The sequence below is a fragment of the Leishmania panamensis genome, assembly GCF_000755165.1.
Source record: "Leishmania panamensis strain MHOM/PA/94/PSC-1 chromosome 5 sequence".
Lineage (NCBI taxonomy): Eukaryota > Euglenozoa > Kinetoplastea > Trypanosomatida > Trypanosomatidae > Leishmania > Leishmania panamensis.
In genome coordinates, this window is record NC_025884.1 from 420,619 (window position 1) to 447,852 (window position 27,234).

Consider the following 27,234-nt stretch of genomic DNA (forward strand, 5'->3'; position numbering starts at 1 on the left):
GAGGAGAGAGCGAGAGAGATGCTGCGGATGTCCATGTTGGGAGAAGAGTGAGTGCACATGACCAGTGGGGTTGTGGTGACGGTGGGGAGGAAAAGCCAGACAGAAGTGGAAAGCAGAGAGAGAGAGAGATCCGGCGAGCGTGCATGTATATGCGCTAATGCAGTCGAGAGGGGATCGGAGGAGAGGCAAAGGGCGGCTCTGCCGCCTCCCTCCGTCCCTCCCTCCCGACTCCCTAGACAAGCCCTGATGCCCATGCGCATCATTATAGTCCCCACCCCCTTAGAGGTTGCTTTCTGAAGCGAGGAGACCATTCTGTGGCCCGTCCCCCCAAAACCCCCATAGGCCACACATACCGGTACGCCATACCGGATGTGAGGGTGCACCTCTGTCTGCGTGGTGGTGGTGGGGCTGCAACTGCACTTGACTTTTGGGCCCTGGATGGAGTGTACAGAGAGAGAGAGAGATGAATACCGCGCCCAAAAAACATCACCAGTTGGAGATATGAAGAGGGGAGAGGGGGTAGCAATCAGTAGCCTCCGTGCTTCCCCTCCCCTCCTCCCCCCCAGTATACATTATGGCCTTATCTACTCCCTCATTCACTCAGTAGCACGGGCGCACCGCGAGCGGCTCATGCACAGTCAGAGAGCGGCAGCTGCAGCGACACAGAAGTCGATGGAGGCGGCGCCGTCTGCGTGGCTGACGTTCTCAGCGCCTGCACCTGCTCGCGCAGCCGCCTGATCTCGAGGTGCGCCTTGCTCAGTCCAGCTTTCGACTCCTGATGCTCCCGCTGCGTCACTGCTGCCCTCACCTTCAGCTCTCGTATCGTCGCCTCCTGGCGCTGCAGCACGCATGTCTGGTCCCGAGTTTGGCGCTGAAGTTCACGATAGCGACGTCGCAGCTCGACAACCTCCGCGCGCAGGAGCTGCAGCGCCACCGCATCTGCAGAGCATGACAACATTGAAGTGCATGATACTGCTGCAGCGCCGCTGTCGATGGTGGCGTCACGATACGCTACCGCATTTCCACTGCGCTCGGCACTCTTGACGGCGACAGGCCCCGGCTGCCGCTGATGCCCGCGACCCTGGTAAAGCCGGTATCCCACCGTCGACGTCTCCACATGGCTGCTGCTGTTGGTGGTGATGGTGCTCACAGCGTCATCTGGCATGTTCTCTTCGTCCTGTGCTGCCTCCACAAGTGCCGCTCTCCGTGACGTAGGTGGCGCGAAGTTCAGAGTCGTCAATGCTGTTGGCCGCTGTGCTGCTGTCAGCGATGCACCACCCCTGCCGCTCAGGACGCTGGTGTCTACATTGACGGAAGTCCCGCGGCTCCATCGAGGCGGCGGCGTGAGAAAAATAGCGTGGGAGGCATCTGCCCCGGCGGCCATCGCAGTATCCGTGTGCGCGGCACCACCGTTGCGTGCGTGGCCAGAGGAAGGTGGGCTGCGGGCGCTGCATGCCCTGTGTGGTGTTGAGGACTCGGCAGCGCGCTTCGCACAAAGGGCTGGTGCCGGCACCTCCAGCATCTCGCCCAGGCGAGCACCACGCTGTTGGAGCGCAGCGGCAAACACCGTGAGCTCGCCGCCGCGCAAGTGAACGGCGCACGGCTGCGACGCCTTCTCCACAGTACAAGTGTCCGAGGGGGAGAAGAGAGAGAACATCGTTTCGGTAGCCGGCGCCGACGACGATGGCGCAGCGCACTGCCAGCGCTCGGCGAGGGAGGTGAGCAGTGCATCCATCGCACCTTGCGCAGCGGCCAGGCTCGGAAAAGCCACTGCGCTCGCCGACGGCGACGGGGCCTGCAGTGCAGCATCCAGTGTGCGGGAGGCGTAGTTCAGACGAAAGTGCACAGGCGGCAGTACAGACTTGTAACCGTCCGCGACGATCGCCTCTACCGACGCCTGCGGCGCTCTCTCCGCGTTGTTCTGGCGGTCATTTGCCGGTGCGATCGTCGGCCGCCGTGCGTTGGCGGGCGATGACACGAGCAACGCCCACGGCGACGCTGTGGTGGCGGGCGGGGGCGACTGCACTGACCTCGTGAGCTCCTCCGCCAGCGACCCGTTTACCAATAGCGGGTTGCCGCTGATGTCGAGACGACGCAGACGAGTCAGTGCTGGGGCACACGTGGCGGAGGCAGCGGAAGAAGGCCAGCGTATTGGGGTGAAGAGTCGGCGCACGTAGCGAACGTCTTCGATGTAGTTATGCGATAGGTCCAGGTGCGTCAGAGCCGTACACCACGGGCGCAGGAGAACGTGCGCTGACAAGGGCGTGGCGCCGAATGTAGTTCCCATTTCAGCGCCTGCCAACTCCACCCACAGTATGTCCGGGAGGGCACGCCCACGCAAGCGGTTGTGCGAGAGGATAAGCACGACACCGGGCCTGTTGCTGCCGATGCCGCCCGGAGACCAGCTCAAGGGTGGCTGCTGCTGATGTGAGTGGCGGGTATGATAGTGATGGTGTGGATGTCCAGCACTGCTAGGCACGTTGGAGTGCCGATGTGTTTCTGCCTCGAGTGAGGTCAGGAAGCTGACGGAGATGGGTGCATGGCCTTCGTTGTCGCTACTGTCAACGCGCTCGAGGGTGATCTCTTCGTCGTCATTCAGCGCGGCAACATCAGCGAACAGCTGTGCAGCTGCGGCAGCGCCTTCCACGGCGGATGTCCCCCTGTGCGAGAGCGCGGGCATGCTCTCCACCGAGACCACTCTATGCTGAACATCATGTGCGTTCACGCTACTCGGAGAGGCATCTCTCTGAGACGGTGCCGCAAGTATCAGCGGCAGTCCCTGCAGCGACTCAATGGAGTTGTAGGAAAGGTCCACATACATCAATCGCCTGCATGCCTGCATGCCATCCAGCGATGTGAGAGCGTTGTGCGTGGCGATAAGAACGGTCAACGTGTCCGCTACGCCACACAGTCCCACCAAGCTGCGTAACTGATTGTGGTTGACAAGGAGGTGCGCGAGGGAGGTAAAGGGGCGTAGGGCGCTGCTTTCCTCCCCAAGTGACATGGGCGACGCACTGACTGATGTTGCTGTTGACGGCGAAGACACCGCTGCACCGGCATCCGCAGCAACACGAACGCCACCTAGGCTGGAACGCGCGAAGGGTCGCTGAAGGGTACGGAGATGATTGTGGCTGAGGTCCAGCTTCATCGTAGAGGAGATTTCCGTTGCCTTGAGGCCATAGCTGCGCGGGTGCACCTCCCCCAGCTCATAGATTTGTCGTCGTTCGAGTGAGACAGACATGATCCGGATGGTGCCGCCGCCGTCTTTGCCGCGACGTCGATACAGTGAGGAGGAGGAGGAGGGGAGAAAGGGAAACCAAAAGAGGAAGTCGACTGGGAGAGCGACTCTCCAGCAGTGTCCAAGTGAAGGGTTGGGTGAATCGGGGGTGTAGAGCAGCGATGGTGGAGCGCGCAGGACAGGAGAGTCTGTGTATCTGTGCAAGTACAGGAGCTCTCTGTATGATTGGCGCAGTGTGAGGTGGATCGCTGTGAGATGGTGATGAGGACCGCCGTGGGCCGAGCAGATGAACGGCGATGGGGCCACCGGCGAAAGAGAGAAGGTCTAACAAACACCCGTGTGCAGAGCTTGTAGGAGCGGGCGAAGGGATGGGGGGACATCACACCAGCGCACGCACAAAAATGAATGCAGCCACCTCACGTCTTTTTACAAGCTGCGTTGGATGGCTAAGGAGGGAAGGGGGGGGGTAGCGGAGAGGTAGAGGGCGGAGGAGAGGAAGTGGTGGTGGTGGTGGTGCCGAGAATGGGAGCAGGTGGGGAGGGAAAGAGAGCACTGTGAGAGAGGGAAGGCCTCGGACTATGTGCGTCTGACATCAGAGGTGGGCGGCCTCGGCGCGTCTGCACCACTGAGGGTGTGAGAATGAGGTGAGCGGAAGTGTGACTGTGTACTCTTCGTAAGGCGGTGCCACTATCTAACATACGTGTGTGCGCGTGTGCGCGCTTCATGGCTGCTAAAATGGACGGTGCGAAGAAGGTGCGGTGTAGGTGGGGGTGGGGTGTGACGCACACACGCACATCCGCCCGCGCTGTGTGCGTGTGCTTTTATTCTTTGCCCTCCATTTCTCCGTCGGGAGCAACCTCAGCTGACGCGTCTCCACCGCATCCGTATCGCGCCGCTAAGCGTCGGTTACGACGACGGCGCATCGTCTCCTGCTCCGTCAGCTGCTGCGCCGCTTGCACTACTTCCTCTATGGTCGGTCGGCGCCCTGAGCGGCGGTTGCCCTGGTGTGCCGCATCGTCATCACTACTGCGACTATTATTGGATGAGTTGCTGCTTGATGTGGCGTAGTCGCTGCTGTCCGCACCGCGATACTCGGAGGCGTAGCGGACGCGGTTGTGGGAACGACGGATACAGCGGGCGATGGCCCACATAATCAGGACAGCCGGAATGCAGAGGAATATGAGAAACATTAAGATGTACTCGTCGTCCTCGACGAGAGAGCGGGAGATGTTGTTGAAGGCCTCGATAGTATACTTGCTGTACCCCCATGCTATGCCCACCAGGTACTCAGCAAAGCGCGACATGTTGGCGCATGCAAAGCTATGCCGGACGGACGGGAAAAAAAATGAAGTGGGGATGCAGGGGTGGGTGGCGGTGGGGGCGTGTGCGCGGGTGATGGGTCCCTTGCGCTTTGTTTCTTTTCACAAGTACCCGCACAGACCCCCGCCAGCGGTCGTGCCGCGATGGAAGGGGCCGGCGGAGCCATTCCCCCCTGGTTCCCATCAATCCACTCGCGAGAGGAGATGGCCCACGTGGCGAACGTCATGCGCTGGTTACTGGCATGGTGCAAGGAGGAGAGGGGTGGCAGAGGGCAACGGCTCATCACAGTCGTCTAGCCGCGCACATACGCGAGTATGTTGTACGTGTCTGTATATACGTGTGAGGGGGGCGACAGTGCTCTCGGTGTGATTGCGCTGCCCACTCCCTCCCCCCCCCCGTCATCCACCGGCAAGAGATGGGGGGAGGAGACACCATAGTTCGTTAGTTAAAGGCAACCATAACAGCTCATGAGGAGGGGAGCGGGGGTCAACCTCGGAGTGGTAGTAGTGACGGAGAGGAGGGAGGGAGGGGGGGGGGACAACGTAGCAGACATACACCGTGAACTCCACACCAAACGCGAAAGGAGCAACGACACTAATGTAATCGGCCGTTCGTCGTGTGTGCGCAGTGCTGTTTCTCCCCCCTTCACTCTTCGCACCGTCCCCGCTCGTGTCCTATGCCTTCGCCTTGTGCTTGAGCTTGCGCATGCCCTTCTGGTAGAACTGCATGAAGAGGTATAGTAGCGTCATGTGGTAGCACAGCTGCAGCACCGCCCACTTCTTCGGGATATGCAAGTCCAACACGACGACCAGCACCGCATGCAAGATGCAAAGAACAAACTGAATCATCTGTATCTGCGTTAGGTACTTCTTGAGCGGGTTCTTGTAGCCGAGGGAGGTATACAGATAGTGGAAGTACATGAGCGCGTGGACGGCAGAGTTGATCCACGCGCCGAAGAAGGCGGTGCCGTTCGCGACGCCGTGCTGCAGCAGGAGCCCCCAGATGAAGCCGATCGTCAAGTGATGGTAGATGTGCAGGAAGGTGAGCTGCTCCTCTTTCTTACGCAGAAGCATGAAGTACGTATCAAACATGTCGAGAAACTTCGTGAGGTAGTGAATGAAGATCCAGTACTCGATGGTGCTCGTGAAGTGGCCGTTCAAGTTGAAGACGCCGTAGCCAAGGAACTGGCCGAGGTTGATCGCCATCGTCAGCGACAACACCACCTGCGTCATGTTGTACAGAATCATGGGGTACTTGAGCAAGTACGCCGTGCGCCCCGCCATAAACTTGTAGAGCAGGATGACGACGACGAGGTAGCCAATGTGGCTCACAATCAACCCAGGGTAGGCCACGAAGGTGTTGAGCTCTGCGTGGAAGCAGAGGGATTTCTTCCCAATGCACTGACTGGCATCCGCGAGCTTCATCTCCTCGATAAGAGAGTGCTATGCCGAAAGAGAGAGAGAGAGAGAAAGGGAAGGACAGAGCGAGCCGACAGGTGCTGAGTGTTGCTGCCAGGTGATAGAGGTCTGTGTGGGCAGGTGCATATGTGCGGTGAGAGAGGGGGAGGGAGATGCGTAACGCTGGGGGAGTGGCAGCCACTGCGTTTCTTCAGAGGGGTGTGGGGTGGGGATTAAAAGGGCGTCAACGATGTACGCGCGAGTGTGTGTGTGTGTGCGTGTGTCAAACAAACGCACGCACGTACAAGTGTGAGTGGGCCGCAATGCAGTGCTACTTCGGCGAGGCGGAGGTGATGCCGATGTTCTTATTCGTTCGAGTGATGTCTTGTGAGGTGCAGAGAGAGAAACGAAGAGAGAGAGAGAGCGCTAGACGGAGCAAAGGGAATGGTGGGAGCTTCGGGCGGGCGGGGCGGGCCATCAACACACAGTTGCCCACTCGCGCCTCCCTTCTCCACATTCTCCACATCCACCCACGCAGCTATAAGAGATGCCTATACAACCACACCTACCCAGGCCACATCCACCCATCTAATATAGATCGATAGATGTGTATCCATCCATATGTATGCATAGGACGGGTTTCAGTACTTCATTCCGCTCCCAGTGCCCCACGACTCCTCCCAGCACTTTGGCTTCCACCGCTGAGACACTGGCGGCGGCTGAAATGGGGCATGACCACGTTTGATGGGCTCGCGCCCTTCGCGGATGTCGCCGAGGTCTGTGAGCCCCAATTCTTTCCGGATCGCGAGCCGTTCGTCCTCTAATTGGTCCGACTCGATGCGCATACGCTCCAACTCCGGCGTCGTGAGGTCGGGCACGGCGTCGTGGTAAGGAATGCCCAAGTCAGTGCGCTCCCAGTAGTGATTCATCGGGTCCCCATCTGGCGTGTTCGGGTCCGTCGTCCCCTCCGGCGGCTTGCCGTGCGGTGGCTGCTGCTTGTTCCTGCGCACCTGCCGCCTGTACTCCAGCGCTTGCCACTCCATATTACGGAAGAGGTGACCCATCTCTGTCCGCATCACCTGCGTCTCTTCCTCGTTGTAGAAGAGGTCGCCACGGGCGAATCCGAGGGTCCACGTCGCACCCTGCCGCTTCTGACGGGCCGCCATCTCTTCGCCGGGCTTGCGCTCCGTCTCCCGTAGCGGCTTCGCGGTGCGATGGGCGTCGCCGTACACTTGGTCGTCGTCCAGCTCTTGGAAGGTCTGCGAGGCGCGGTTCATGTGTGCCATCAGCCTCATCAGCGCGTCCTCGACCTCCTCGTCCTCCAGCACCATTGCACCAAAGAACTGCTTCTTGTAGTCGCGGAGATGTTCCTCCTCGGCTACGCTTGGCGGGTCGCCGCGGTGGCCACGCATCCACCGCTCCCACAGCCGTTCATCCGTTGTGAGCGCGCCGTACGGCTGATGCTTCTTATTGGAGTCCTTCCGGTACATGCGGCGCTGCTCCTCACGCCCCTTTAGGAATTGCCACGTCACGGTGAATTTGTTACCGAAGCGATCCTTGGCGATGAGGAGTTCCTGAGTAAAGAAGTAGCGCATGTAGTTCCAGTACGCGTACTCCCACCAGTGGATGATGCGGTTGTCTGCCAGGCCGGCGAAGGTGTGCTGCAGCCGGACCGTTTTGTCGCCAAAGGCGTCGACGGAGCGGACGTAGCGGTTCTTGTCCTTCGCGATCGCATCTCGCACCCGCTGTGCCGCCGCCGGGCCGCCGATCTGTGCCGCCTCGACGATGAGCGCCTCTATGTGCGCCTCCACCTTGCGCTTCTCCTCCTCCAGGGCCAGTTGCCGCTTCGCTTTCTCCGCCAGCATCTCTTTTTCCTTTACTGCGAACGCAATGGCGTCCTCCTGTCGCCGCCGCAGGTACACCAGCTTACTCGTCAAGTCATCCTTTTCATTTGCCATGCTCTTAATGTTGGAGAGAATGCTGGCGTTGGTTAGACGGTGACGTGCCGACATGTGTAGGGAGGTGGGATAGCACACCGAGCGACGAGGCGAGCACGACAGAGATGACGAAGTGACAACAGAGGTGCTCACATCACCTTGCACGGATGAAGTGAGGGACGGCACGGCGCACAGACCGGCGTTACGGTAGCGACGGTAAATTGCGCCACTCTCGTTTCCGCGCGCCGCGCCACGCAGCGCTGATCGACGCATCTGCAAGAAGGAAAAGAGGAGCAGCTGCGGAGGAGGTGGTGGTGGTGGTGGTGGGAGTCTCTGTGTGGTAGAGGAGCGCTGAGTTTTTAGTAGAACGCATCCCAGCAAGCAACGGCAGCAGCAGCAGCAGCAGCAGCAGCAGAGAGGGAGGAAAAGGCGAGTGTACGCGAACACAGTGATGTGACACACCCAATACAAAATGCGCGTCCTTCGATAGAAAACACCACGTGGATGCCACGTCGCGCCGCTTTCGCGAATGAAGGACAGCGCACACACGCACAGAGAGAGAGAGAGAGGGGAAAGAGGGGGTATAGTGGGGAGGGGTGAGCGAGAAAGGGAGTGACGGGAAAAATGGGCAGAGATGGACAGAGGGTGGTGGTCGTGGTGGCCAACGGTAATAGCAGGATGCTGCGGAAAGAGGAGAAGAGGTAGCAGAAGGTAACAGGCCCCCACTCTTCCCCACCATCCGAGCCAAAGGGCGCTCATTCGCCACGTTACACCCACACACGCATAGGTGCATACCTGGTGTGTCTGTGCGCCTCGGTTTCATAGCCTTCCAGTGAGGTCTTTGTGCCTGCTGTTGTCTGGGGATGGGAGGCGGAAATCGAGTCTCTTCAGAAGGGAAGGCGCGTGCCCACACAGTCCAACGACAATCCGAGAGGGGGGGGAGCAACTTATGTAAGGAAGCAATGCAGTTTGGGAGGGGGGAGGAAGGTAGACGTTGCTCTAATTCATACGCCAAACAAGCGTATCTACATCGCATCTTGCTTCTCCACCCCTCGCTCTCGCTCCGTTGACGTGTACCCATCCACGTCAACGTGCAAACGCATGGAGAGAGGGAGGTGGCAGGTATGAGGAGCACACAGGTGGTGGTGGGTGGTGGTGGTGGTGTCGACAAAGAGCAAAGCCAACGCCCCAACCACAATACACCAAAGAACAGCGAATGATACAGGGCAAGTATGCAGAGGCACCACACCTTCACGGAAAGATACCCCCCCCTCCCCCCCCCACCACACGCACCCTCCCCCCCCCCCCCACACACACGCACACTTTGCGCATAGGCACATGTATACGTGCATTTATACCGTGTTTAGATGCGAGTAGCGAGGGGAGAGCGTGCGAGAGGGAAAGAGATGAAGGGGGGAGGGAGGGAGGTGGGGAAGGCAGCGAATAAAGCATCACCATAGACACATGGGACACATGCAGCGAGGTAACCGTAGCAAGCGGAGAAGAAACGGGCGACTCAGCAGCGGGTAGAGGTAATTTCAACATTGCTCTGAGGAGGAAGCAGGATGAATGAGGGAAAGAAAGGAGAAAACAAAGAACGTGCACACACGTACGTACAGAGAGAGAGGCGAGGAAGCGACTGACTCACACTCTCCAATACGCCTTTACACAAAGGACTACCACCATTCTTATCTGATCTACTCTAAGGAGGATGACAGCAGCGACCGCAACGCCAGCAGCAGTGCTCACTCTCCAACCTCTCTTCCCCCCTGATGTACTCACCCGCTCCTCATCACAATCCACGGAGGCCATGGTAGGTACTCACATATTTGCATACACACGCCAGCCTTCTTCGCCACCGCTTCCCTTCCCTCGGGTCTTCCTTGGCACGCGGGTGGTCAGAATCACCCCCGACGAGTGGATGGCACCACCGTCTGCGAGACGACTTCCGCGAGGCGCCGCAGCGCCGCAGCACGCAGATTGGTGTTGCGGCTCATCCGTTGCTTTTCTGAGCCTGGCGGTACGCTGGCAGAGATTTCATGCGAGGCGTCCGGTCCGCTGCCTGCCTGTGCACCTCGACGTGTCGGTGTCGATGTCGAGAATTTCGTGGCGGCACCAATCTGCCGCACCGCGGCTACAAGGCTTTCACCCATATCCCCAGAAGGCTGGCCGCAGCCACCACGAACGACGGGACAGTGCTGCTGAGATAAATTTGACGCCTGCGCGCTCTGTTTGTGAGGGCTGCCGAGGCGATCCCGAGTGGTGGAGAGTTCCGCAGTGGCAGGTGATAGCAAAGCTGAAGAGGCAAAGCGTGAAGCACCTGAACTCACTCGCGCTGCGGAAGGCCGACGATGCGGCTGCGCCGCCGTCCACGACGGCGTCGACCACCGGCGCCTGGTCTGCGCACGCGGCTTATCGGCGTCGTAGAAGACCTCTTCGTCTTCATCGGCGCCTCCGGCTTCATGCATGTCAGCACAGCGCGTGCGATTGTCGTTGTTAGCGCAGTGGCTCCTGTGAGGATGACCGCGTGTCGCCATGGGTGCGGCGAAGAGGGCGTTGACTGAGGAGCGCTGACGGGTGCCAGGGGTGGCGGGTAGCAGGGATGGGGGATGAGATGACGCTGCTGCCGCTGCTACTGGGGCCACACGTTGCGGAATATGGTGCGCATGCGGAGAAGCGAGATTTGCGGACGCTGCCGCAGGCCCGCGTGAGAGAAGCGGTTCGTCGCGGCTTAGCAAACGCCGCGGGTAGCGGCGTTGAGGGGCTGCAGCCGCACTATTCCTGCTACTACCGAGATGATAGACGTCCAAGTTGCGGACCGACGGTGGAGCTGCGTCTAGGGGCGGTTCTCGAGGCAGATGATGCTGCGAGGTGAGGGCCGACGCCGACCCAGGGAGGCCCTGTGTAGTTGGTATCGCTGGGTAGCGCGCATCGATGCCGCTGTAGCACCACCGTAGCTCCGCGGACTCGCCTTCTTCGATGGGCCTCTGTGTCAGCTCCCTCGTGTAGTAACGGTCACATGCGTCGTACGCCGGGCCTCTGTACTTTATAGGGCTGTAGCGGCTCTGCACATTCGATAACTCGCTGCTGCCATCGCGTCCGCAGCCATACCGCCGCTGACTGCTGCTGTACGAGTACGTCTGGGGGTCGATTACGACCATCGGCGTGGTAGCCGTGGTGTTGTAATGGTGCCGCAGCTGTTTCGCCAACTTCGCGTAGGTGCGGTGATGATGGTGGGAGTGGGAGGCGCCGTAGGGAGCGTCCTCGTTGCCTTCGCTGTCTTCCTCTTCCTGCCCTACATCGGTGTAGTTCTTTGACAGCACGTCGTTCGTCGTCAGTGAGGCTGATGTTTTGCCCGACGAACGCACAAACTCGTGAGCTCTTACGCTACTGCCACTGACTTGTCGCTTCGCCGTCTGCAGCTCCTCACTCAATACACGCATGTACTCCATAACTTTCTTTACTGTGGCTTCGTCTAGGACAGTACCGACACCTTCAGCAGTCTCGGCAGCCTTGCCCAGCTGACACGTCGATGCAGCTTCTCCCGGTGATCGGGGTGGAGAGTGCACCGATGCGCGGTTCTCTATGGAAGGGCATTGTTCACCCTGCTGCTGCTCGTGTTGCTGACACTGTTGGCGTTTCCAACGGCGCAGCTCCGCACGTGCTACCGCCGCCTCCGACTGCGCCTGGTCGCGCTCGAGCTCCACGGCATGCTTGGCGTTGGTTAACTTGCCAACGTGGTGCTCGGCAATCGCGACTGCCTTGCGGAGGCGCTGCATCTCTTCCGTGAGTTGCTGAACCGTGGCATCCGTGTCGGAGGAGGCCACATCACCAGTTTTGTTGTCCGTGGCGGGCGACGAATCAACAACCAGCTGGGCGAGTTGGAACATGTGCGCCATCACCTTCAGGACCGCGCCGTCGCTCGTGAAGGAATATACCTTTGCCTTGGCAGTGCTTGCCGCAGTGGGAGCAGCGGCACCTTCTTCTTGACCAGCTTGCTGCTGCTGACGCTCCTGCTGCTCCCTGTTCGAAGCGCGTGGGGTGAGAGGGGGCGTTCGACTCGGCTTCGGAGGCCGATGGGCTGCTGCTTCGGCGACCGTTGTGGCAGTGGCATTGATCCTTATCGTGCCTCCTGAAGCAGGCTTTGTGGACGCTTCAACATCGTCGCCAAGGCACCTGATCTGACCGCTCTTCGCCGTCACGACATCCGGCTTCGTGGTTCCCTCGCTATCGTTCCGCACACAGAGCGCCAGCAACTCGGGGGACAGGGCATGAGATGCTGGCAGGGTGCGGTGCTCTGCCCAGTTCATGTATGCGACGCACACATCCACTACTTCATCTGCCAGACGGCGGTACTCCACTGCGAGGGTGGTGCGCTGCACCAGCCGGTCTACCACACCACGGAAGCCGTCCGCCAGCTGTTCCAGCGCTGTCACCCACGTGCAGCTTCCCTCGCCGCCGACGCGGTTGAAAAAATAGCAGCCCTTCTGCCGCTGCCCGCGGTCACGCAGCGTCACGTAGAGCTCATGAAGGGTGTCACGACTCTGCCCAAACGCGCCTTCCATGTCCACCTCGCTGTACTTCTCTAACATGTCCGCCAGCAGCTGCTGCATGGCGTCAACGTCCTTCTGAAGCACAATGGCGGCCATCTTGTGGTTGGCGCTGAAACGCTTCAGGGTGTCCTGCACTACTTCCATATTTTGGTAGGCGACGCGGAGTATCACGTCGTTGTTCGCGGCAATAGTGCGCGTCGGCGACGGCGCTGGTGTCTTCTCTGTCGAGTTGCCTCCGCGTCCCTCCTCCCTACTGAATTGCTCCCGTTCGTCGCCGTCCCTGCGAACGGCGGCCGTGGATGCGCCGGCTGCTGCACTCCGCTGCTGCGACACGCGGATGAGACGGTCGAGGTCGATGTCGACAAATCCGTCATTCTGGGCATCTCCGTCAAATACCAGCTCCGTCTCGCCCGAGCTGCGCCGCCGCGACGCGGAGGGGATGCTCAGGTAGTGCACCTGTAGCAGCGACGTGACGGCAGTGTAGAGACGTGCCACCGTCTCGTACAGTCGTGCGATGCGGTGGTCGTACGGAAGAACGCCACCAGTCGCCGCGGCAGTGGAATCGCGAGCGAGTTGGACCAGCGTCTCTTGTTGCGATGTTGCGCCGCTCGTGACCGTGTCTCCGAAAGAAGGCGCCAGAGGAGGCAACGTGGCTGGCGTCCCGAGTGTTGCCGTGGCGGGTGTGGGGCGTTGGTCCTGCGCGGCGGCTTGAATGGCGGCGTCGAGGGCGGGGAGGATGACGTCAGCCGCTCGCATGAGGCACGAGTCGATGTCGTACAGGTTGTCTTCTGGTGTGTCCTCTGGCAGGGCTGCTGCTGCTGCTGCGCGGCTCTGCGGTGAGGCGAAGAAGCGGCACACTGCGGCAAAGTATTTCACAATCTTCCTCTGTGTGTAGAGGTGGTCCTCAGTCGTCTGCTGCAACCGCTGGGCCCATCGGTTGTACTTCTGCAAGAGCTCTGCTAGGGTGCGCTCCACGTACTCAGTCGCTTCCGCAGAGAGGTCATCCATCCGTTCCTCGCCGCCGCGTCGCAGTACCTCCTCCACTAGCTCATCTTTAGCTGATTCATCTGTGCCCATGAGGAACAGGGTCTGCTTCACCATTTGACCGTTTTTCGCAAGTCGCTGCATTAGCATTGCCATGACCTCGTGGAACGCCACAGTGTCCGCCTTCCATCGCTCCTCGCCAGCGCGCAGCTGCGCCAGCTCTTCTTGTGCCGCCGCCCAGTCACGCACCTCTCCGCTCACCCCTATGCGGGATGCAACGAGCTGCAGTGCCTCTAACACGTTATGCTCCGTTACAGCTGCACCAAGTATATTAGCCTCATTCGCCGTGCTGTCTTTGGTGGTCGTCGCGGAAGAGACCTTGGCGGCGGTCGCAGGCTCCAGGGCGGGCCGCAGATTGAGGCGGCGGAGTGCACTGATGCCGTCGCCACGGCCGCCCCCCTCTGCCTCATCGCATCCTTTTCCTGTGTCGTTCGCTTCGCCGGCAGACACTGTACCACTCGCTGCTGTGGTGGTGGGGAAGCTGAGACCGAGACCGTCTCTGCCAATACGTTCCACCGCGGCAGCCACCTTTTGTAGTCGCCTCTGCAGCCCCGTACTCTTCTGCGACGCCGCTTCCGCGCGCGCTTTGCCGGCGGCAGCACCCTGCAACGCCCGCTGATACTTGGTCTTCACCACGCGCAGCCGCTCCACCACATCGCTTAAGAAGTGATCCAGCTTTGCAGGGGTGAGGTTACGCTCCAGATCAGCGTTGCCCATCACTTCACTCAGCAGCTGCTCTGACGCCTCGCTGTCTGCCGCGGCGTCTTCCTGCGGAACACAGAGGTCTCGGAGCAGCTGTACAACTTGTTTTCCATGCTTCGTCATTGACTCCTCCATGTGGGCGAGTCCCACGCGACCCTGCGCCCCAGCCAATTCCTTTCGTTGCTGCTGGCCCAAAACGGTGGCAAAACGCGACTTGACTAGCTCAACCATCTCCAGCAGGTTTCGCGTTGGCGGCTCCACCCGCACGGTCGCGATGCTGTGCGGCACACAGCTGCCAGACACGCTGCCGCCCCGCCGCGCATCGACGAGAAGCTGCGCTAGTTCTTCCACGGCCTGTGTCGAGGAGTGACGCAGCGCAATCTCTTCCTCTGAGATGTGGTGCGGGAATGATACGACGGAGGTGACGGTCCTTTGCAGAGACTGAAGTGAGCGGGACAAGGCTTCATCCAGTTGTAGGTCGCCGTTGGCGTCGCTGACGTCGGCTTGGGGCGACGAAGAAAGACAAAACACCTCCGCCAACCTCTGCCGCTCCGCCTCGACCACTTCCATGTAGCGTTCCATCGATAGGTACTCAGAGAGAAGGAAACGTATCAGCTTGGTGAGGTTGCTGCATCGCGTCAACACGGGTGCCTCTGGCACTTGCAAGTTAAAGTGGATCTGCAGCGAGGCTGGGATTATATCAATGATGGACTGCAACGTGCTCCCTACGGTGTGCGAGTTGCCCATGGCAGAAGTCCCACCTTCCTCTGCTGCGCTTTCCGTCAGCTCCCGTTGGGCCTTCAGCTCAGCGAGCGTGGACGAGGGTGTGAGTTGACGGAAGCTCTGCGTCTCGACAGTGGTGCTCTCCATCTTTTTCATAGAAGTGGTCTTTGCAGTAGCGTATTCCTTAGCGAGCTGCGAGAGCGCATCACAGCTGGCATGAAGAAGCTGCGACACATTTTCTTTCGTCCTTCTTGCCTCCGGCAGCAGCATCGGGGGCGAAAGGTCCAAGTTCTTCTCAAAGCAGGCTTGCATGACGTCACGAATAGTGTGCCGCAGTTCGTTCAGCGGCTCCTCCAGCCAAGCAGGACTCGGAGTGACCACAGGGCGGGCTGATGTGCCTTCCCGTAACCTTGCCGAGACTTGGGCGATGGACGGTGGCGATTCTTCGCCGTAGAGACTGAAGCGGCGCCGCGCAGCATCACTATACTCTCGCAGGAGCAGATCTTTGAAGTTATTCTCCCGCTTTGCGTGCTCCAGTTCCTTCACAACTTCCAGCAGAACAGCTGGAATGTCGGCATCGCACGCGATTGCGCCGTAGCTCTCAAGGATGTCAGAAACTTGAACAAGCGTTTTATCATTTGGCTGATAGGCATTATGACTCGATTCTTGGAGATGTACACTGCCCAGCAGTTGGTCGCGCACATCGGCGTCTAGAAGCGATCTATCTCTATTTGGTGACGCAATGCTGGATGCCTCTGATTGGGTCCTCGACCCAGCCGAGCGCGCAACTGGCGACGTCCACAGCTGCGAGTGGGCGTTGGCCCACATTTGCTTTTTGTTCATCCTCGATCTGGGGGGGGGGGCGCCAGAAGGAGTTTGGCAGCAAGGAAGATGCAGAAAAATTGGTAAGGGTAGAAGTAGTACAGCAGACGTGTATTGCAGATGCATGATTGGATTGGATTGGGGGGGGTGGATTCACAGTACTCCTCGAAGAAAAAACCAGGATCTGCCCAATCAATGTGGTGCTCTCAGCACAGCTCATTCATCCTGACGAGATGCAGCTGAAGACGAGCGACACAAAATTCGTTTGTTCGCCTATCGTTACTATTGCTCTGAGTAGCACAATAAGCTAAGAGCTGACACACCTATCCACACACACACACAAGGATGCTTTGATTGCCTTGATTTTACCTTACAGAGCTTAATACCCAAGAAAAGGGCGAAGGTTGAAATCTATGACGTCATGAACCAAGAGGCGTTTTGTGAGTCAGTTATGATCGCCAAGCAATGCTGCTAGTGCTGCTGCTGCTGCTGTTGCTCAATAAGCTGCATCTGCCGTTCCTGCATCCTGCGGTACAGCTCTTGTGCCTTCTTCTGCAGCTCCGCCTCCTTTCGATCAATTTCAGCGATGCTACTGTCACTCCTCTTGATTTCACCGTTGATGTAGTCCAGGCGATTGCTGATGACTGTCTTGGCATCGCTCTGGTCCTGCGGAACAAGAGCAGGGCCGATAAGCTTGTAAACTGTCGCATCGGGCTCCAGCTTGTTCATTTCATCACGCACTAGCTCATTCTCATTCTTTTGCCCGCCAAGCTGGCGCCGGGCCTCGATGAGCTTGCCCTTCTTGTCGCCCAACTCCTGAAGCTCCTTCAGAATTGGTCTCAGAAGGTCGTTAAGCTTCTTGATATCTGGGTGTACCTGTTGCATGGCTACAGCGATTCTTCAGTGAGTAGAGCAGAATAAGGGAAATAGGTGGTGCGTGGCTAAGTGAGTGATAAAGAATCTGCGTCGCCAACAGAAGTAAGAAGTGGTGAGAGAAATCAAGAAGCTGCAGTACCAAGGTGTTGCTTGGTAGCCCATGTTGTTGACAAATCCATCTGTGCCGAGGATACGATATATCAGCTACAGACATTGCACAGAAGAGCTTGAGCCTACACGGATACAAACCAGACCAAGGCAGCGCGGGCCTTAATACAATCACCTGTGGCCCAGGTATGTGCCTCAAACCGTATGAATATCTGACAGCGATTTGTACACCTCTCCGCTACACGTGTTTTTTTTGTTGCTGGACTATCTGTATACTGGGCTTCATTGTATTAAGAGTTACCAGAATAAACTTGTTTCAATGAGATCAACAACGCAAGTCTTCCAAGTACACCTTCTTCAACGCGCCTATTCTTCTGCCGCACAACACGCGAGCTGAAACTCCCCCTTCTACGGTTGCCTGACGCCTGCTACACACTCTAGCCACCCCCGCCCCGCAGGTCCCCACATGGCGCCTCCCTTGGGGTGTCTCGGGCTCCCAAGCAGTGGGCAGCGAGGGCGCCGGGCGAGATAGGTGCGAGTCGTGCGGACACTCTGCTTGTCGCATGAGTGGCGCAAGCGTTGCCACAGCTGCAGGGCGCACCGACGCGACGCTATCCACAGCCTCGTCGCCGACACCAGTGGCGATGAGTCACTCTGACCCCCGCGCTGGAGGCACTGGGCCCTGTCACCGCTGGGCTGCTTCCGATGGTAGCAGGGGAAGGGGCTGCCTGGGCTCCCCACGCAGAGTGGGGGTGCTGGACCCTGAGATGCCATGCGTTGAGATGTCCCCCTGGCCATCAGAGGAATAGGCGATGCAAAAACAAACGAGCAACAAAAAAGTGCACTCCTCTACGATGCTCTTCGTTGAATCAAGCGATCGGCCTCCAGGTTGTTTTTGTTGAGAACTGGCCACGAGTCAATCTGGGTCACAAATGGCAGGTTCATATAAACCTTATCCCGATAGCGCTTATCTTGCTCGATAGGGTTGCGCTCCACGTAAATGGTGCGGAGTGTATTAGCAAACCCGCAGAACTTTTTGACCTCTCCCCAGTCGTTGATGTTTCCGTCAGTCAACCAAAACTCTTCCAGTTCAGGCATATTGATGGGGTTTATGACAGTTTCGTTGATTGTAGCTATGGGATTGAAGCTGAGATCCAGCAGGTGAAGGGAGTGCAGGGGCAGGTTCTCGATGGTGCTAATGCCGTTTTCTGACAGATAAAGCTCCACGAGATGTGGGTTGCAGCCTTCCTTGAATGCTTCTTCTGTAATGGAGGTCAACCGATTTGCCTGAAGGCTAAGTTTCTGCAGCTCGCGAAGGCTGTGGAGGGAGTCACCAATACTATGGATCTTGTTTTTGCCGAGCCACAGACTCTGTAAGGACCGCAGGTTAGCCAACCCAGATCCAATTTCACGAATGCGGTTGCCACCGAGTTCGAGAAGCTCCAGATGAACGAAGCTGTCGAGCCCTTCGATCACTTTGATTTTGTTTTCAACCAGATAGAGCTCCTTAAGTGTCGAGCCTAACGAACCTAAGCCCGTTATTCTGCGTAGCTGATTGTAACTCAAATCAAGCTTGGTGAGAGAGTAGAATGCTTGTGGAACCGACTGCTTCAAAAGAGATCCACTTTCGGGGTCTGGTACCATTGCTGAGTCGAAAAAGTCCCGCACCTTCCTGATCTTGTTGTCAAACAGATCTAGTTCAGTAAGCCGCCCGGCCAAGTGCTGCGGAAAAGCAGAGAGCTCATGAATGAGGTTTTTGCGCAGAGAGAGAATCTTACACTCGGTGAGCTGATTAAGGTCGAGCTCGTCGAGAGTGAAGAGTCGAATATTGGCAATTTCCACCTCGGTGCTTTTAGCATTAATTGTTAGTTGCTCCGATGCGTGCTTCATGCTCTCGTTGTGCTGCAGTGGCACTTCTTGTTCATCGTCACTGTCGCTGTTAGACTTTGCTGGTACAGGGGCTGGGGGAGGCGCGGCAGCGGCTTGAAGAATTCTTTCTCTCAATCGCGCCTTCTTCTCCTCGTCCAGATTGGCGAACATGAGTCTAGGAGGCTGTGGGTGAGTACGGAAGTGCTGATGAATTGAGACGAAAACTAAGGGAAACATTAAGAAAAAAAAACAGAGTGTTAGTTATGGAACAAGTGACGCTGCCGAAGCAACGGAGAAGGAACGTACAGGAGAACTACATTTTTTCTGAAGCAATGATTGGGGTACTGTGTAAAAAAGGCACCCGTGATGCTGGACTTTCAAAGCAGAAGAAACGCCACATCTGCCCTGAAAAACACTTCCGCTAGCATCTACAATCAGTCTGCTCCATTTTTGACTTTTAGTATAGGCCCGCCGTTAGCCACTATTGTGACACAGCAGGGTTGGCCACCGATACCGGTAGAGAAAACTCTCTAGCCTGCAAAGGTGCTTTGTTCACACTCAAGCGAACATTTGCTCGACAAGGAAGCGCCTTTTTTTTTTGGACAAACTGGAAAAGGAGGAGAGGGAGGAAAATGCTCCCATGTACTCAGCAGCGTGGTGGGGAATTGAAGTTCGGTGTTTTTTTTTTTACAGAGAGTGTGTGCCTCAAAAGATCTTCGTCAACCCCCTTTACTTTCTCGCAACCCAGTGGTATCAAGTCAACAAACTCCAACCGCTGCTTCAGTTGGAAGAGGGCCTTGCGGTCCGCTGTGTCCTATTTAAACATGGTTATTCATCAGGCAGTTGTATTTGTCTCTATACGCTGTCATGCATTCAGATTGAATATTGGACATTAGTCCCCTTTGTTTTAGCAAGCACAACTTCGCACATTACACGGGCAACACTGCTCAGACGCATCTTTCCCTTTCATCAACTATAGTGGAGAGCTGCTCAATGATAAGCATGCAACGTATCTTCTGTAATGCAGGTTTTTCAAACTATCAAGCAAGGCTATGCTTTCCTTTTCTGCAGGCCAGTCTTGAGAAATCGATGACCAAGCTTTGAAAAACCCCTTTATCTTGTTGTATTATGTACAGAGGTTTATTGCCTTGGTATTTGATTGAAAGCATCTCACCCTTATGTGTGAGAAGTGCGCTTGGTCTTTCAAAAAACATCCCCGATATTTTGAAGTTGTTATCTTTTTCATATCCTCTGTACATCAGCACCTGATAGTACAGATCCTTTTTTACTTTGTTGGATAGTTTTGCGATTTCTAGATTAGCGTTGGGCTTGCACTTTCTAACAAAAGCTGGTAATAGTGCACAGTTCATGTTCGTCACTTTTGCGTGGACAAAACTAGCCCTCTTTCAGTGACCACTACTTGCTGGCTGGATAGCAGCTTACGTTATAAGTTGGGCAACATTTAGTTGTTCACTGCATTTAACAACATGCAGGCTCTTCTGCACTTGGCTGATTTAGAGAATCAACGTGATGTGAAGGCTGATGCTGATATCCAAAGCTAAAAGCTTCACGCTTTTGGAACAGTTCAGCTGAAAGTTCAAAGAAAGGTTTGCCTCGAGACATTTTTTGTTCCATCCCGTCCAATCTGTAACGCAACATGGGCCACAGTCCGCTCTTCACGACCTGCCGCGTGCTATGAAGCGGCGCCAGGCAGGTGCTTCGGCCCCCGCCACACACTCTAGCCACCCCCGCCCCGCAGGTCCCCACATGGCGCCTCCCTTGGGGTGTCTCGGGCTCCCAAGCAGTGGGCAGCGAGGGCGCCGGGCGAGATAGGTGCGAGTCGTGCGGACACTCTGCTTGTCGCATGAGTGGCGCAAGCGTTGCCACAGCTGCAGGGCGCACCGACGCGACGCTATCCACAGCCTCGTCGCCGACACCAGTGGCGATGAGTCACTCTGACCCCCGCGCTGGAGGCACTGGGCTCTGTCACCGCTGGGCTGCTTCCGATGGTAGCAGGGGAAGGGGCTGCCTGGGCTCCCCACGCAGTGTGTGCGGGAGGGGGGGGGGAGTGCTGGACCCTGAGATGCCATGCGTTGAGATGTCCCCCTGGTCATTCGGGGGTTACTGGGCTGAGTGAAAAGGGAATGGAGAATGGTTTGTTTCGAACTTAACAGCCACGCCGATTCACCTTGTGATGCCAACTTTCCACTTTCTCCACGCCTTTCTCTTCTCTCCGGCCTATCAACTGTGCTTGCTCAGCCAATTATTTACTGCATACGTACACCCATTCAAAAGCACGTCAACTACTCTATTTTTATTTTTGTTTTTGAATCTGAACTTATTGTACTGTCAGTCCTTTCACATTCTACTGCGCAGTTCGTGCCGTTTTCCATCGCTTGACAACTTCACTCCATTTTTACCTAACAATGGGCTTCTCACTGTTGTCCATTATTGGGGTGGCTGTCGTAACTCTTCTCCTTGTCGTAGCTGCGCCAAGCTGTGCAGACTCCATTATTGTCAATGAGGCCACTCGAGCATGGCTGAATATGTGGGTTGACGCTATTCCAAACCTGCAGATCATTTGGATGAACCCGAACATTTGCTCTCGCTCTGGTATCGAGTGCGTCTCAGCCACCAACTCCATCAACATCCGTCTGGATGCCGTGACATCTGCTGGCTTCAACTTCATCGGTACCCTACCGGAGGTGAGCCACTCCATCGACGGTAGTCAGCTTCAGATCACCAGTGTCTCTGTCAGCGGTAAGACTCGCTTTACCGGTACCATCCCTGCATCGTGGGCGCGCATCACCCGCCTTACTAGCCTGGATTTCAGCAGGACTCGAATGAGTGGCCGAATTCCTGATAGTCTCGGCAACCTCCCCAACCTGGTATCTATCAATTTCGCAAACGCATACTTCTGTTACGGTCTTCCCAACTGGAATGCTTCTGGCTTGCCGATGCTTACACAGGCCACATTTGCAAATAACAACATGCGCGGCCCGTTTGCCTCCTCCTGGTCCACTTTCCCCGCTTCCATGTCTCTGGACATCACTGGCAACAAGCTCTGCGGGTGTATGCCTAAATCGTGGGAGTCCAAACCGAACCTGGTGGCTGCTGCCAAGGCTATGGATCCTGGCACGGCTTCCGGCTGCTTTCGCTCTTGCAACTCCGCTTCCCTGTCGTATTGCCCTGCCCCACCCACTGCCAACGGCGCGCAAATGATCACGATGAGCATGACTATGATTATTATGGTTGTCGCTGTCATTTCTTTGGTATTCTAAGGACAGGAGGCGGGTTATGTGACTGAACACAGCTTGATACCTTTTGCGTTGTGCTGTGAATTTTGTATGGTTTGAGTTATACATTTTTTCACCCTTTCCCCACAAAAAGGATATTTCTGCAGTTACATTTTACTTTTAAGAAATTAGTCATACGTCAAAAATTTTTCTCTTTCTCAGCGTCACTTTTGTTGTCTATACAAGAAGGAAGAGTGCGTTGACATACATGGTACAGTTGGGCAAATGAGTGCAGAAAGTGCGAGATACTCTTAAAGTTATTGCGCACTGTATTCGTCTCCACTGTCGCTGCGCATGATGTGTGCCTCTACGTTGTTTAACTTTATGTGTATACATCAAAACTGAAATAAGCAAACAAACACGCACAAATGCCATGTACTGTGACTAAGTGAAACGGCAAAATATGAAAAAAATCAAAACAGAAAAGTAAAGATGAAGAAGAAGGTGAGAGGAAAAAAGTGAGAGGAAGAAATAAAATAAAATCACATCTTGGTTGTATTCTAGCTGCACGCTTTTCATTGTCTGTGAATTTCTTCTATACCTCCTTTTCTATGCGATTGGAGGGTTATTGTCTGCGATGCTTCCATCCAAACTTTTCGCTCATGTTTTGTGACCTTTCTTTTCGAGTTTAGTTTTGTAAGCTTTGTTTTTACTAATTTTTGCGATAGCATTTTTTCAAGCCGTGAAAAACGAAGTAAGTGCAACAGACCAATGTAGGCAGTTAAGCGCTTTGAAAAAAAAAAACGAAAAGTATAATTTATATTTTCTTCTTTCGCATTCGCTGTCTTTTGTGAACTAGGGCTTTTCTTTTCGCTTTTCTCCTACTTTCGCTTCCTTTTCCTCCTTTCGTCTTTCCTTCTCAATATATCGGTAGATTTACATCTTTTTTCCGACTGTGTATGTGTCTTACGGCGATTTACCACCTTCATCAATTTTGCATGCCTGTCCTCATAAAACCATATCCGTCTACACTTTCGCCTTTGTTCCTTTGTTTTCATTAGGTGCTTGGTGGACGGAAAGCTATAAAGCAGCAAACAAAAGTCGAGCTACTTTAAGCGCGTTTGGTATGACGAACCCACTCACCTTTTCAGTCTCCAGGATGGAGGGTATCATGGAAGTTACGAGGCAAAATGAGCGCAAGAATATAATTGCAGCTACGAAGATACCATTATTTTTTTTGAGGGCTAAGGCTGGCCTGGGTGAATGAAGGAAAGGAAAAGAGCAAATGGTATGGATCTGATTTCACTTTTTTTCTCGCCATATATATTTATATATTTATTTATTCATTCATTCGTTCATTTATTGATATATATATTTATTTATTCATTCGTTCATATATTTATATATTTATTTATTTATTTTGTCTCTTTCCATCGTTATCACCTCCCTCCTCTTTTCTTTCGCTCCCCCTCTTCGTTTTTCCTCATTTTTCTTACCATTGTCTGTATTTTCAACCTCCCATGTGATTAAATATTTCTCCCTTCCCCCCTCCTTATTTCTGTTATGCTCGATGCTTCAATCATTCCTGATTACTATTTTTCTCCGGTTCTTCTCCGCTTGCTAGTTTCCTTTCTACGGCAATGCTGAGGTGGAGTAGCGCCCGTATCGGAGGAAAGGAGCAGAAAGAAGCAGATTTTCTTTGCTGAGCGTTTCCATGTGTATACAGTCCTTTCGTGCCTTTTAGCGCGCTTCCATTTGCTTTACGCGTACATGCAGGTGTCTGAATCGACATGTTCTCACTCCTTTTTTCGTTATTGTGTCTTTTTTCTTTAGTTCTTGCTGTATTACCATTGTAGTGCCCCTAGCCTCGTCAGAGATTCTGCCCTCGCTTGTTGTTGCTATGAGGGAGACCGATCCAGTGTGGTGCCCAACATGCGACGTGAGATTCACGAATTCCTTGACGCTCAAAGCACACCGCATTCCGCATTATGGTTCTGCACGCCTTTGTCTGGTTACGCACATTCTCCTTGCGCTACATGGGCTTTCCCCCCAGATATCTATCGCTGCTCTCCATGCACTTCAGAACGACAGACTGGGAACTTTTTGCGCGCAGGCACATACTTATCCACGTGCCCCTTCCGCCTGGCACCCTCACTCCTGTCAAAGGTGTACTGGTTCAGAAGAGGGCGAAATGCCGCTTCTGCCACAGACAAATAGCAGCGTTCCGCCTGTCGTTATCCATGCGAGCGAGCCATCTAGACACGCTCCCCTGGAATCGATGGAAATGGGAGATGAAGACAGCGAATTTCTCAGATAACTGCTTCATCGTGAGGCAAGTTCCAGAAGCCAAAAGTGTGAGCACCGTGCGAATGCGCTGTGAACCATAGCTGGCATGCTGTGTCACACCCAAACAAAGCATACAGAGATTGGAAGAGCCAAAGTGATGGATGGAAAGGGTGCGAAAAGATCTATACCAGCTAGCTCCAAGGAACATGCGCGCGAAACGTGCGGCATCCCCCCTATCCAACCGGGTAGGCTGATGAGGCACAGATGCCGGAAGCATGACTAGAACACCCTGAATCACACAATTGCACCCTCCAGACTCTGATGCGATGAGTCACAACACCATACTATGGAATGCAGTGTCTTGAAGCGACGGAGGACGATGCATGTCATACGGGCAGAGCACCGGGTCTTAGAGAGTCCTGACCTGCAGTTGGCCAACTTCCTCCTTGAACTAATCGAGCGTGCGCTTGCACTGCCCCCTCCTACCTGCACAACCGACGTCACATCTTCAGCCCTCAAGCAGGGCACTGAACGCGGCTCGCATGGATCAAGGCATGCTGTCCACCCGAGTCTGGCGCTGATCGCGCAGCACGTATGGGAAGAAGGGGCGAGGAAGGGTGAGAATAGTCTGTTGGACGCATATCCCGATTTGACGGCAGGAATATTCATCCTAGACGACTAGGATTCAGCAGTGGTGCCACAGAGGTAGGTGAGCTGTGGTTGTATGCGTATGCCTGTTGGCTTGTTCACGGTGCAATTGATACACTGAGGAGCAGAAATAAAAATCTCTCTTGCTCTTGTTGAGTGTTTCCTTTGACGTGTCCTTTGCCCTCAGCTCTTTTTCCCTCCTCCACCTCATCTCTTCAGTGAGATCGCTTGCTCGAACTCTGTGCGTGTGTCAGCATCCTTTGAATCCCTGTTTCTCCCCCCTTTTCTAGCGGAATGCACTGGAGGCATTTTGGCAGCCTCCTGTGTCGTGTGCTAAACTTCCGTGCGTGTGTATTTGGTGTGGACGTCCATTTTGGGACACCGAGTCGTGCTTGTGGGGCCACTTCTATGTATTGTATTTAGGGCTTTCCTTCTCTTCTGCGGCGCGAAAGAGATACTCGAGACGTCTTGCGACACCTCACCATACACACAAGGAGCATTCGTGTTCTCTTTTTCTACCCTCCTACTTTATGTGCCTCTCTCTCTCTCTCTCTTTCGTTTTGCTTTCTCTTGGGTCATTTCTGTAACGTGCGTTGTGGCCTCGTGTGCGTGTGTGCGTGTCTTTGTGTCAAGACACACCATTTGATTTCTCTCAGTCTGTAGTTTGCCTTTCTCCTCTCCTCGGCTTCTCTCTCTCTCTCTTTCCCTCTGCCTTTCACAGTTTTCGCGAGTCTCTCTTCCCTTCGCTACCTCCCTGTACGCTTGGGTGTGCGACCAGGAGTGGGGCTTTTTGTTGCTTACCGTCCACCTGTGCGCTTTTCTTGCCTTTTAATTTATTCCCTTTTTGGCTCTTTTTTGTTTGTTTCGACTCCCGCGCACATCATGCGGGTTGCCTGAGTGTGTGCATCTCTCTATGCTGGTGTGTGCTGGCGTCACCCCTCCCTCTCGTCATCCGTCTTTCCTCTCCTTGTTCTCAAGCCTTGCTACTGTTGTTGTTCCTCCTCCCCTCTCCGCCTCCCATCGCTATCCATGCGACAAGGGCGAAGGAGAGGGTGATGGCAAGGCACCGCCACTGCCGTCACCGACAAAGAGGAGCGCACATGCAGAAGGGATAGGCAGACCAAACAACAGCAAAATTAGAAAGCCAATCGAGGAGCGCACGATCATAAATGCGGAGGCAAGCGGGCAAGAAAGAGGAAAGAGTGACGGCTGGCGATGTGGTGCCGTGTGGCAGTACGGAATACCAGCGCAGGAAAGAATATGAAAAGAGAAAACAGCCTCGATCAACAACAGCGACGAGACACTGCTGCATCACCACGGACTGGGCGCATTTTGCCTCTCTCTCTACACACACACACACACACACACACACACACACCTGCACTGGGCAGGGCCGCTAGCCGAAAAAAACATATCGAGAACAATAAGCTCCTGGGGAAAGCGAAACGAAGGGCTGAAAGCGAAGGCGGCAGGAGGAGTTCGATATGACGATGACGGTGCTGCTGTTTTGATGGAGGGAACGAGTAGCGAGACGTACGGGTGAGAAGAGAAGGGGAAACTTCAGAGGGGAAGGATGGTGGAATGACGTAGCAGAGAGGAGAGGAGAAAAAGAAGAGGGCGACAGGAGGGGGGGGGGAGCGCATTCATCAATTATGAGATGACCAACTCTCTCTCCCTCGGTCCAGACTCACCCTCCTCCTTCCCTTTCTCCTTCATGATCGCATAGGTGCACAATATAGGTTCTCTCCAAACGCACAGACACACGTGTCCTCCCTCCCCTTCTGTTGATTACTTCTCCTTACCCACCCCCTTCGCGCGCTCTCTTCGACGCGGCGTGTTCTCTACGAAGGGTTGAAGTATCACAGTGCAGACCCGTGTGTGTGTGTTGTGGAAGCAAGTGGCAAAAGAGGTCGGTGGCAGCTGGGAGGACTTGAGCGCGTCGGCCAATGTGTAAATACCAGACAAGAGGGACGCCAGCGAAACACGCGCAGAAAAATAGCACACCTGATCAGAGAAAGAGCCGGAAAGAGACAGCAAAACACACATGAGGGTGCAGGGACACGTGTACTCTGTCCCCTGGCTCCTTGCGCACCTTACCCTTCGCACGTCCCAAACGTGATCTTCTGCCTCTCCTCCACCCGTCTTCCCTGATCGATCACACATCTCCACTTTACCTTTTCTCTCCCCCACAGCTACTTGCACGCTTACAAGTGCGCATCGGAAAACGAGGCCAATGCATGGCGCCATCGCCTCTTGGCTCGTCGGATGCCTTTGCCCTCTTGCCTCTTCATCTTTCTCCAAGAGGTTCCCCGCTAGTCTTTGACTAACTTCACATGACCACGCCCGCAGCGACTCACCAGTATAGCGCAGGTAAAATCCTCTACGTGCGATCTTCTTTTCCAAGTATTCTCGCGCCACTCTGCTCCCTCTCGTTCTCTGCCTTTGTACCGGCGCATTCGCCCTGCTCTCTGATGA

At 55.4% G+C, this 27,234-nt stretch overlaps 7 protein-coding genes across 7 annotated transcripts, besides 3 other annotated features; 1 reads left to right on the forward strand and 6 right to left on the reverse strand.

Annotated features, from left to right (window-relative positions):
* Positions 1–628: 628 nt before the first annotated feature.
* LPMP_051140 (hypothetical protein) lies at positions 629–3,241 on the reverse strand (the record flags this gene model as incomplete). Its single annotated transcript, XM_010705575.1, has 1 exon — positions 629–3,241. One exon carries the CDS (start codon positions 3,239–3,241, stop codon positions 629–631), a length of 2,613 nt encoding a protein of 870 aa, XP_010703877.1.
* Positions 3,242–5,232: 1,991 nt separating this feature from the next.
* LPMP_051150 (fatty acid elongase, putative) lies at positions 5,233–5,982 on the reverse strand (the record flags this gene model as incomplete). Its single annotated transcript, XM_010705576.1, has 1 exon — positions 5,233–5,982. One exon carries the CDS (start codon positions 5,980–5,982, stop codon positions 5,233–5,235), a length of 750 nt encoding a protein of 249 aa, XP_010703878.1.
* A 614-nt stretch (positions 5,983–6,596) lies between these two features.
* LPMP_051160 (hypothetical protein) lies at positions 6,597–8,165 on the reverse strand (the record flags this gene model as incomplete). Its single annotated transcript, XM_010705577.1, has 1 exon — positions 6,597–8,165. The coding sequence occupies one exon, from the start codon at positions 8,163–8,165 to the stop codon at positions 6,597–6,599; it is 1,569 nt and encodes a 522-aa protein (XP_010703879.1).
* A 1,631-nt stretch (positions 8,166–9,796) lies between these two features.
* Positions 9,797–15,757, reverse strand: LPMP_051170 (hypothetical protein; the record flags this gene model as incomplete). The annotated part of the gene is made up of 1 exon (XM_010705578.1): positions 9,797–15,757. The coding sequence occupies one exon, from the start codon at positions 15,755–15,757 to the stop codon at positions 9,797–9,799; it is 5,961 nt and encodes a 1,986-aa protein (XP_010703880.1).
* Positions 15,758–16,207: 450 nt separating this feature from the next.
* LPMP_051180 (prefoldin subunit, putative) lies at positions 16,208–16,621 on the reverse strand (the record flags this gene model as incomplete). Its single annotated transcript, XM_010705579.1, has 1 exon — positions 16,208–16,621. The coding sequence occupies one exon, from the start codon at positions 16,619–16,621 to the stop codon at positions 16,208–16,210; it is 414 nt and encodes a 137-aa protein (XP_010703881.1).
* A 538-nt stretch (positions 16,622–17,159) lies between these two features.
* Positions 17,160–17,523: a repeat region.
* Positions 17,524–17,569: 46 nt separating this feature from the next.
* On the reverse strand, positions 17,570–18,826 carry LPMP_051190 (protein phosphatase type 1 regulator-like protein; the record flags this gene model as incomplete). Its single annotated transcript, XM_010705580.1, has 1 exon — positions 17,570–18,826. The coding sequence occupies one exon, from the start codon at positions 18,824–18,826 to the stop codon at positions 17,570–17,572; it is 1,257 nt and encodes a 418-aa protein (XP_010703882.1).
* A 1,486-nt stretch (positions 18,827–20,312) lies between these two features.
* Positions 20,313–20,708: a repeat region.
* A 307-nt stretch (positions 20,709–21,015) lies between these two features.
* LPMP_051200 (surface antigen like protein) lies at positions 21,016–21,870 on the forward strand (the record flags this gene model as incomplete). The annotated part of the gene is made up of 1 exon (XM_010705581.1): positions 21,016–21,870. One exon carries the CDS (start codon positions 21,016–21,018, stop codon positions 21,868–21,870), a length of 855 nt encoding a protein of 284 aa, XP_010703883.1.
* A 1,838-nt stretch (positions 21,871–23,708) lies between these two features.
* Positions 23,709–24,892: a repeat region.
* The last annotated feature ends 2,342 nt before the right edge of the window (positions 24,893–27,234 follow it).